This window comes from Parasteatoda tepidariorum, chromosome 4, assembly GCF_982258835.1.
Source record: "Parasteatoda tepidariorum strain Cologne lab strain chromosome 4, Ptep-v5.0, whole genome shotgun sequence".
NCBI classification, from domain to species: Eukaryota; Metazoa; Arthropoda; class Arachnida; order Araneae; family Theridiidae; genus Parasteatoda; species Parasteatoda tepidariorum.
Window position 1 is genome coordinate 27,342,378 of NC_141758.1, and position 12,030 is coordinate 27,354,407.

General features: G+C 25.4%; 1 protein-coding gene across 2 annotated transcripts in view; it reads right to left on the reverse strand.

Annotated features, from left to right (window-relative positions):
• Positions 1-59: 59 nt before the first annotated feature.
• The window catches only part of LOC107443226 (uncharacterized), a 67,271-nt gene continuing 55,300 nt past the window's right edge, over positions 60-12,030 (reverse strand). The window contains exons 4-8 of one of the 2 annotated variants that reach the window (XM_087160839.1): positions 11,160-11,222; positions 10,695-10,825; positions 8,253-8,304; positions 8,103-8,171; positions 60-4,290 (exon numbers count right to left, since the gene is read on the reverse strand). In XM_087160839.1, the coding sequence (XP_087016965.1) occupies positions 4,144-4,290; positions 8,103-8,171; positions 8,253-8,304; positions 10,695-10,825; positions 11,160-11,222 (462 nt within the window). In that variant the 3' untranslated portion in view covers positions 60-4,143. Of the gene's footprint in view, positions 4,291-8,102; positions 8,172-8,252; positions 8,305-10,694; positions 10,826-11,159; positions 11,223-11,706; positions 11,972-12,030 lie in introns of those variants that run through there. The other variant, XR_015432978.1, reaches the window with a different exon arrangement.

The window sequence follows — 12,030 nt, forward strand, 5'->3', positions numbered from 1 at the left end:
CATTATACTTCAATGTTTTTCAAAAATAATTGAGAGATCAACTTGAAAAAATAACCACATTAGTTTATAGAGAGATTTTATTCAAATTAATAACAATTACAATATTTCATCACAAATACTTTATTTCAGAAATATATATCTATTTTAAAATTTTGATGATAAATAAAGTATTATTATAAAAAGAAATTAAATATTATTCTATAGATTCTAAAATGCGCCAATAAGTTCTCACAAGAAGTTTTGAAGGAACAGGGTTTTCAAAATTAAACTGATGGTACACACATTTTTAGTTCTACTAAAGTGATTTGAATAAAAATTCAAATCTGTTCTGTGTAGAATGCGAATTCGACGCTTTTGTTGGAAAGAATAGTTTATAACTTTGCCAGTAGAGGGTGCTTAACCACTATAACTATAATAAAATTGTAATGCATACACACATATATGTTAACCTAGTAGTATTCTTTCTACACATTGTTAACTGACAAGTTCTGCGCACATATTTATATAGATAAAGAATTAGATATTTAGTTATTTTTAAACTGTTGTTTTTCTTCTTATTTCCTCACAGCGAGCGCTACCAGTTGGCAAAATTTCAAGATATTTTTTTTAAAGAAACCATTGCCTTTACATCTACATAACATTACAATATAGAAGAACTGGAACTATGACTCTCTGAGTACAATCACTTTAACTTTTACCACCCTGTACAAAATTTTTGTTTAAATGAACAGAAAAGTTTAAATAATTTTAACTGATTAAAAAGAGAAGTTTCTAACAAAATTATCACTAATTAAGCACATATAAATATTTACAATACAATCTTTGCAATAAATTTTGGTTTGGGTTTCCAGCACTCAACCAAAACCTATTCATTAGTCACAATCAAATATAAATAATGAAAAATAGTTTAATAATTATAAGGAATGTCATTACATCACTTATCTATACAATATAGTTTTAATATGTAAAGTGTTTTTCATACTTTAATAAAAGAAATATTTAAAATTAGAATAGACATGAAAAAAAAATCGAAAATAAATTTTTCATTACTTTTTTTGTGTGGATATTTATGAATTATATACAGGGTATTCCACAATCACCTCTTTTAATAAATATTTTCAGAATCTTAGCAAAAAATGAAGCAATAAAAACTACATACATTAGGAGTTACTAATTAAGTGAGGAAAAAAATACTGACATCAATATTTTTCAAATAACTATTGAGGAAAGTTAGATGTTTGATTGGAATTGAAACAGAAAGATAATATAAAAATTCGCCCATTAACTCCACTTTCAGCACTCAAATATTCTTAATTCTTTTAGTCTAACCTTCTCTAGTAAATATTACATCCACTATAATTTAAACACTAAGTTGTGCCTTCTAATGTGTATAGTTTTTTGATTTCTTAGAATGGAACTCACAGCAAAATTTTAAAAATTTTGACACATATTTTTTAGCAGTATTTTTCGCTACCTTTTCATTAATCATGCCCAAGTAAATTCAATTATTGTAACTCTTTATCCATATATAAAAAAGGTTTTATATATTTATTTACTTTTTTTAGGACGACAACTATTTTGTTCGGTGCTTAAAAGGAATAAAAGAAGTAGTTGAATTTACTAGTATCTAGCAAACAGGAAAGAACCATTTTTAAAATGTAGGTATTTTACACATATTTTTAATATTTTTCCCTATTCAAGAAAAGTTCTTATTTTGAAAGCCTCATGTAGCTAATTGAGGACAGTATAATATTCAAATTTGGGGGGGAAGGACCACCATTGTAAAGAAAAAAAAGCACTTCCGTGTCAACAGAGGTATTCAGATTAAAGAGGTTACACTGAATAAATGCAAAATAATTAAATATACAAAATGTGTGATTTATTGACAATTTATTTAAAATTTATGAACAAATCAAATGAGAAATTATATTTTGGAATATAGCTACACATGGCATCAAAATCAATTTCATTAAGACACGATTTTAACTTTGCAACATTAAGTGCTTTACTGTAATTGGACGGTATTTTTCTCCATTAAATATTGTTTTTTCTTATTGAATAACATAGATAAGAATCATCTTTGGATTGAAAGTAACCAGTAATTTAAAGTTTGGAATGAATACAAGACTAATGAGCATGAAAAATTAATTTTCAAAATCTAGATAATAAAATAATGAAACATTCAGAATTCCTCTTTCATTTCAATGTTAAATGATATTTGATGCATTCAAATTAATAACCAATCCCCTGATATCCATTGATCTAGAAACAGCTCTAGACAGCTGATCCACATGTAGATGATTAATATTCTTAAATGATAAAAACCACTTCAAATATAGCATACCTGTTAACTCTTTACAAAAAATTTAAATGCATAAACTCAAATAATATGCATAAAACTCTGTAGTTGGAGTAAAAAGATGATTTCTTTTTTTATTCTTCTTCTAAATAATTTAACTAACTATCTATGTCTATTTAAAAAATCAGATGCCTAATCGAAACTTTGTTGTTATTGCAATTTTCATATAAAACTATATAGCAATAGAAATTCATATTTAATATAGTTTAATTCAGCAATTCCTAAAAGGTGTTCCGTGGAACTCTAGGCTTCTGTGAAAAATTTACACGGGTTTCATGAACTATACTGTCCTTTTTATTTTAACCAATAATTATTTTTAAGACTTTTAACAGGCCACCCTTATTTACTTAAATGTTTTAGAAATATTTATGAAATTATTCAATGACAAAATAATTTTAAATAAACCCAACTTAATTCAGCATATTTTATTTAATTTGATTTACGTACATGGCAAAAACTACAAGACAAAAAGCTGCTGCACACTAATGAATTAAACTGCCTAACTTAAAACCTAATTTTAAGATTGTTATTGATAAAAACAAGTAATAAATTTAATTTTTCCAATAAATATTTCCAAATAATTTTTTTTCCAGCATATTCCCAACTGCTAACGAGTTTTTTTAAAGTCAAGGTTCCGTTAAGTTTTCTTTTTTTAACCATTTAGGGTTCCATAACAGAAAAAATTAGGAACCTCTGGTTTAAATAACAAATTAATAATTTTGTATTATAGTTTAAAACTAATTTCTCAATATTTTTCAATTGATCAAATGGAATTACATTCATACAAAACCTAACTATGGACTGAACAATAAGCAGAAGGTTTTTGAATAGGAAAACCACAATTTTTCTTGTGGATTTCAAAATGCTCAAAACCTAATTAATCCTGAATCATATCATATAAGTGTTAAAATTAATTTATAGGGAAAAAAGATTAGATGATTTATGTCTCTAGTTTATGGATAAATTTATAGTTCTAAGTAAACAATATCCTTTCTTTAATCCAACCCATTAGAAATGAATTTGATTTCCCTTATTTCATGGTAGCACAAAAGTGTATAAATTTTAATTTTAGAGCTCTTTTGATGATCAACACAGATAAAGTTATGTGAAACTTTTGCCACATGAGAGCTTGTTTTTACACAATGTATCAACTAAAATTATCTTATATTTAACAACACCAATAAAAATTATCAAGAATTTTTTTAAGTTATCAAAAATGTCTAGGCAAATAAATGTATAATAGATTTATAATTACTGCAAACAATTGATAGTTTTTTTAGAGTATTTTTCATGGTTAAAACTAAATAAAAATTTTATTCTCGTTGTTTTGAATCCTGATTAATCTCAAAATTTTTTTAAAATTAATAATGCAAATATATTAATTTTTACAAAATAAGTTACAGCAATAATAAAAAATCATGATAAAATGGATATAATAGAAAAACAAGTATTAAACTATCATATGAAGTAAAAAAAACAAAAACAAAAAAACTCAGACATTAGATGACTAAGGATCAAATATTTATTTTGGTTAAACAATTTCATAATTTTAATACGCATAAAGCAAAATATTTGCAATTAGTACGCTTAGCATAAAAATTAAGTTATTGGAATGTTTGTTGATTTCACAAATGAAAAATAAAATAATAAATGTAATGTGAATATAGTTTGATTGTTACCAAACTGGAAAAAAAAGGATAAAAAAAACATACGTAAGATTACAAATGACTATATACAAGGACATAAGAGCATTTAGATTTCACTTTCCAGTCACATATTAATAATTAAATAACTTTAGTCATCCCGCCATCACTGAGACTTGTATTGCTCATAACTTCTAAACGGTGAACATGACATTCTTGGCAAAGGAGATGGCAATCTAATGGATAACACCGTTTGTCAGGTTCATCTGTTAGCTGTAATCCACAGTCCTGTATACGAAGAAAAAAATTTAAAATATAAAAATGACAGAACTAATAAAATAAACTTAATTTATATTAACAGACTTCAATTGCGTAAATAAATTTATGAATTTAAATATTTTTTTAAAAAGATGTAATAAAAACATACTAGTTAACAATTTCAAAAGAAAGAAAATTTCAATATTATCAATTAAAAAAGTCAGAAGAGTTGTATTCAGAAGAGTTACGATAACAAATTATGGATGTCCTTATTTAAGAATACAGAAGTTAACATAATTAAAGTAATAATAAACATTTTCCTTTTCACAGAAATTAATTTAAAATTGTACTGAAATTTGGAAATGTTAAAATAATTTAAAAGAAAACCATGAAAATATAATTAAATCGATTTAAATCATTAAGGGAAAAGCATTATCAACTATAAAACTTGTTACAAGCTTATGAATAGTCTTCAAGTGCTATTTATGAGAAAATTATGTCTGTATATTAATGATTATTAAATTGTTATTACAATAGCAAATTATTAATCGTTACACTAATAACAGACTATTAAATAACATAGCAAAGAACAAAATTTAATATTGTAATACAATAAAACAAACATATATGAATCAAAATTTAACTTTTAATGATTCTGTAACATCACACGGGAGTCTTTCCTTATTTATGTAACATGATTTAGCAATTTGTAAAGCTAAGTAGGTTAATTTAATACTGTTTCCCAAAAATTAAAACATCCAGCAGAAAAGATTGAAAACAACTTATTAAATTCCTAATATTTCGCAATTAATTTTATAACCGTTGTTGAACAGCTTACCCAATTTTGGGTTTACGACTACTAATGTTCAACTCCATAGCCTTATGATTTTAAACCCAATCTAGAAGACAAAGGAATTGCTGGATCAAGTATTGAGAGAAATTTGCCTCCGTGGAAGACTTTTTGAGGGAACTAACCTACATTTGAGTTACATGGAGAGGAAAACCACGAAAACCTTCCACAGTTAGTCTGATGGCAAGGAGACTCTAACCCATGATCCGTCTACCACTAAAGATATTTCGTGTCTTCACAATTAATTTCATTTTATTTTATAACCGTCTTTGAACAGCTGACCCACATTTCTGCTACACTCCTGGATCAGTACCACTGGTGGAATTGATTTGTTATGGGAACTTGGAGGAGTCAGTAACCTTGACAGATTTAAAGTGCACCAGTCACCAATTAATACACCTAGATTCTTTGGTCCTCCGGTCCTCTTGAACAAGAGTTCAATGCCCTACCGACCAGGCTATCCCAGCCCTCTTCACAATTAATTATTAAATTCCTAATATTTCGCACAACAAATAAATGACGCTATTCTTATGCTCAATTATCATCTAAATTAATAATCACCTTAAACTGCCAAGATATGTGTTTGCCAAAATAGCACTAAATTTATATCTCGAAGAGAACATGCAATAAAATTCAAGCTTCAGCTTCTTATTCTAAACAAATATCAACCATTTGGTTAAAAATAAATGTTGTCTTATAAAAATGTAACAGAGTGAATTTAACACTAACAAAGTGTTCAAGCCAAGTATGAACACGAGGTTTAATAGATTTTATTTCAAACAGCATAATAGTGCCTTTTTTTTAATGAAAATTATCTTTAATATTTCACTTGATATTATTAAAATTATTATCTTTTAAAATAAAATAAAACTAAAATGCTAAAAACTATTTTTCCAATAAAATTAATTTTGGTTTTGAACACTTTTAACTACTCAGAAAATGATTGAAACTTGGATTGATAATAAATTATTTTTGGTGATAATATGGCAATAAATTCTATTTAGTGGTTGATAACAATTAAAACTTGTCATTTAGAAAAGTTCCTGTGAAGACTTGTGTGTTCTAGACAGTCAAGAGAGGGTCAAAATTTTGATAAAATATAAATTTTTATGGGCGATAAGTTCTGCCTGTAGCAGTCAGGAACTGAATGCACTTGTGTTGCCATCAGGCACAGAGTTCCAGTGCAGATTTGGCTGCTCCAGCAATGCAGAAACTGAGTTTCAAAAGCAAAAGATTATAGTTATAACATTATATTATTGAATAGTTCTAACATCAAACTGAAATTTGGATACTATTACATGACACATATTTAAAATAATGTATGCTTTAATATAAAAACACAGCAGACATTAAATTGCTCTTTTTAGAAAATAAATCCATAGTTATTCCTTTACAACGCAATAATAAACATTTTGTTTTTGTTTAAATTTTTAACAATAATAACAGTCATAGTTTAAAGTTGTCACAGATACAGTTATTTTCACAGTTTCTATATTTAGTCTCAAACTTAATGATGAACGGTAACTTTTAGAAATTCAAATCATCATCACAAAATGAAACTTTCGAATGAACTTTTGAAAGGAGGGGGGGGGGGTACACTTTTTAAAAAATTCATAATTTACTCACTGTTACCAACAGTATATATTTTAGTAGCAATAATAATTGTACTAAATAACAAGAGTAAAATTACTATGATTCTAAGTTTTTAGACTGAAGGAGAAAAAACATAATTGAGCATTTTTTACAACTCTCAAGAATCGTTAAAAGCACAAGTTATTTCTGAAAGTTTAAAAAGTAAGTGATTTCAGTTAATAACAATAATGCATCAATCTCATTTTACATGCTGCATTTTATTTCAATATAACTGCTAAAATTTTGTCAGCATTAAAAAAAAAACAAATTTCTAAAATACATACCAATATTATAGTCAAATAAATTTGCAAAATTTCTATCACTTTAAATTCATACATAACTATGTAATAGAATTTCAGTTAAAGTTTATAAATTCATTAATTTCACTTCAGTTTAAAGATATTTAGTTTGTATATAGTTAAATGTTTTGAAATCTTCTTAAAAATGAATTTTTCCAGAATATATTAATAACATTTTTTATTATGCTAATTAGAATTATAAGAACAGTGCATTTCAAATGAATCAGAATTTTTTTTTGTCAGTATTCAAGTCGCCACACAATTAATAAATAAAATAAAATTTAAAATTATCAAATATTATTTTGTGCAACAATTATCAAATCATTTGAAGTCATTAAAGTTTTTTCTTTCTTTTTTTTTTACTTAAGTTTTTTTAATTTTAAATTATTGCAGCCTCAATAATTTTTTCTTCATTCACTGAAAAATATTTTCATTTACATTTTTTACTTAGTTCTTTTTCAAAAATCAATAAAAAATATATAGGAGCTTACAGATGAGCGAATTATTTATCCCATAAAAACTACCCTAACAGATTGTGTGACCAGAATGCTCAAAATTGACACATTTTTTACAATTTTTTTACAGTAACAATTAAAGTAACATTGAAATAAAATCCTTAAATCACTGCATTAAAAATTTAAAAGTAACTTAAAATAATTCTTGCAATAAATATATAAAAAAAAGAAGGAAAAAAATATTCTTCTAATTAGTTTAAAAAAATATATTTATTAGTTTTGATTAGTTTAATAGTTTATTTACTAGTTTCAATAGTTTATTTAATAACTAATGTAAAATTTCATATAGAATTACTCAGGTTTTAATGAATACAACCAAGACAATTTTGAATTTAAGTAAACCATTGTTAGTGCAGTTAAAATTTAATTTTAACATTTTATCAGGTAATATTTTACAGTAGTGTGTATTATTAACAGACAATAATCATCTCAAAGCTTAAAAATCATGACTCCAATTTTATTTTTTAATTGAATGTAGTATTGTTATTTTTTAAAGGATTTAAAGAATTTAATTAACGAGAAGGTAATGAATGGTGTGTTACATACTTCACAAACATAGCAATCAACATGAAAATCTCTATCCATAGATACAACTCGCACAGTTTCATCAGTGCCCTATAAAGATTAAATGTCAATATTACAGGACTTAAACATACATAAAAAAATGTAAACAAAACAAGCAAAGAGAAGATGTACCTCAACAGGAGTAATGGCTTGTCCACAAGCAGCACATTTAGGAGCAAACATTCTGAAATTAAAATATTTAAAAGTTTTAAAAGTAATTTTGGAGTTAATTTTTACAGTAATTACAGAGTACAGCAACATACACATTTTAAATATATTTGAAATAAAATAGTAATTTTTTTATTTTTTTTAAAGTATACTTTAATTGGGCCTTGATTGAAATGTAATGAATTAACAAAATGTTATTTTTTGCAGTAAACTGCTAAAAGATAACAATGCATAACAAATTTTTATGCTAAAATTGCAATAATATTTTGTAAGAACATTAAATCTTTTTAAAATTGTGTTATTTGTGTATAACTACAACAGAGAAAGAATTGAAAATCCAGTTTCTTTAGAAACAATATTATTCTTGGTATTATTTTTTTTTTAAATGTAATAAATATGTAAGTAGGTAAATATAAATATTTTTTTAATTTATTGTAAGATTTTATCTTAAAAACATTTCAAAAAAGTAGTATTAAATGTTTTTGAAATTTGCTTTGATGTTCAACAAAAAGTTGGAACTTTTTTTACTGACAAAATAGAACTTTTTTGAAATTTTATTGTTCCGAATTTATTTACCATATTTCATTCAAATTTATTATTCAGTTAATACTACATAGTTTAAAACAATAGATAAAAAGTAATAAATAACTATAAAATTTTCTACTTAGAATTTACATTCAATAAATGAGTTTCTTAATTGAGAGTGAAAAAAAATTTAAATTTCTTAAATACTTCAAGAGATAAAACAAAAAATATATAAAATGAAAGAAAATATTCAAAATAAGTGTTTGTTTTAAAACTTCAACTAAAGGTATATATGCATAGCTTATAATATACATAGAAAAAAAATCCAGTAGATTTTACAAAATATAAATTTCATGATAATACAGTAGAGCGCCGATTATCCGAACTGCTCGGGACCGAATGTGGTTCGGATAATGAAAAGTTCGGATAATTAGAAAGTTGTTTAAAATCTAGTTTAAATGAATATTTATGCACTAACTTCCCTTCAAACTTTTTTCAGGCTTCGGAATGGCAGCACTATCTGAAATAGCTCTGGCATATTTAAACAAAAATGTCTCCAATTTTTATTTATTTTTTTTTTATTTTTTTTACATTTTGAATTTTTTTAAATCATTTTTCAGCTTTTATCTCGATTACTGATTTTTCTTTATTTTCCATTACAAAAAAATCAAGCAAAGACTATTTTTTCAAAGAAGATGCTCTTTTTTGAGCAACCATATCCCTTATTCATTTTAAATAAATCAACTGAACTGGATCGACATCATTTTGACGTTCTAGCCCATTCATTGCAATATTTAATGAATTGCATGCTTCTATATGAGATCTCATATAGAAGTCCACTATCTTGAACTTAATCACATACTTCTTCCTCTTTGTCTGTGGAGTTTCAATTTTCATTCAAAATTTCAGCAACAATTTCATCACCATTTAAAATTTGAAATTCTGTGTCGTTTTCAGTGTCTCGCCGCCAGTCTTCTATTTCTTCTGCTGTATAACCTGGCATTTTTTCATCCGAAAGATCAACTGGTTCAGAAACTTAAGTTTTGTTTGTTTTTCTGTTAAGAATTTTATTCCAAGATTTTCTTAGCGTCAATGTTTTTACTAAATTCCAGGCATTAGCTATCCTCATGCAGCATTCTTTTAAATCAATAGCTTTGATTGAGTCTCGAAAATTCCCCTCATTTTGTTCATCCGATAATAAAATCTTCCATAAAATTTGCTTTCTATGAAGACGTTTTAAGGTTTCAGTGATTTCTTAAGGTTGCACATTAAATATGGTCTATGATGTAGTGGATATTATTTATTCTTTTAAATTTATAAAAATTGCTGATAAGTTTAAAAAACTTTAAAAAAAATATAAAAAAAAACGTATTTGGATAATAAGGGTTTGGATAACCGGCGCTCTACTGTATTAGCAAAGTGTACTAATTATTTTACTTGTTGGGAATTTTATAGTCATCAAAATAGAAAAGCTGAAATTTTTTCCACTTGGAGTTCTAAATAAAATTAAACTTAATATTTTCGAAAAAAAAAAAACTTTAACTGTTTTAAATAAATGAAGCTTGCTTCATTATATATTAGCAACACTTATTTAAATATTCAAGAAAGCATTAACCTGTGCAAAAATTCTATTTCAATAGGGATGTTTTATGAAACCAGTAGACCAGGAGGAACTGGCAAAAATCCATTAGTCTACTGGAAAAACCAGTAAAGTTGGCAGCTATGTATGTATACTCGCTATACAAGGCTTACACAGATAAATTACAGTTAGTTGAACTAAAACAGATGTATTAACAAATATATTATGAAATATTTTCAAATAATGCATCCATTTTTACTGATAAATGTACTATAAAAAAAGAAACAAAAATGAAAATTTACTTGTGGTAATCGTGAACACAGTATATTTTATTCTTCATATCTATTGTAAAAGGTACGCCATCCAGGCATTCATTACAAATGCAACATCTAAAGCATCCTGGATGATAAGATTTTCCCATAGCTTGCAGTATCTGGCATCAAATGGAAATAAACAATGTTTAATATTGTTATGAAAATATTCAAGTTATTAGATTCAGTTGGAATTATTAAACTATTAGTTAATGGATTTAAAATTTGCAAAAAAGTAAGAATAAGACAAGAAATGCATGAAAAGATAAATAGGATACTGGTTAACATTTTTTGTAAGTGGAAAGATTTCTACTTAAAAAAAAAAGAGAAAAAAAAGAAATTAAATCAGAAAATTATAAAATTGAATTTTTGTAGCAAGAAATCAAAATAATTTTATTCAAACAATCTAAAATTTCTGAAAAATAAAACATAATAGAATATTGTTTAAAAACATACCATGTCCATAATCAGATGACCACAAACACCACATTTCTCTGCTGTTTGTTGAAACCCAGAATACTATAACAAAAAATTAACTGCTATTACAAAAAAAGAAAGAAAAAGCCATAGAATACATAAAATTATTAATACTAAAATTGCGACAAATTAAAAAATGTTTAGACTAACCAGTGAAGAATAAAATAAATTACTCACCATTTCCAAAATACCTTTATGTATCAATTATGCAAATTAATTTTAATATTATAGTAATAACAATGATTTCAATAATCTTAATTAAAATTAAATTTTTAATTTAGCAATGATGCACCTGCACCTCAAATCTGAACTAATTCAATTTCAATTGATATTGAAGCTGTCCAGGTTGGTTTTAAGAGCAGCTGTTCTTAATTTTTTTTTTTTTAAAGAAAAAAATGTAGAACTATTTTATTATTTAACAATCCTAAAAAAAATTTGAGGTTAAAAGATAAATAAATGAAAATTTTAAGATTAATTTACAATTAGAAAAACCAAATGACAAACAATGAAAGAAGAAAAAAAATTCGGGTTGTTTGATAAAATGTACCTTCAATCCATAAAGACCAGACCTGAATAGTAAAAACACAATAGTTACATTTCAGCCATTTGCAAATAAATATTTTTCATAATCATATAGATGCAGGGAAAAACTATTTGACATAAAGTATAATACATATTTAAACCTTTTTAATGAAAAAGAATTGTGTTTAAAAGGTACAATAACACTTGCTTAACTAAGTATGACATGTTTGGGGAAGTTATTAATACAGAAATTTTTCCTCAAAACACAACTTTTACAACATAAAAAAAAAGAATTTTTTATTTATTTTTGCAGGAAAAAAAAACTTGT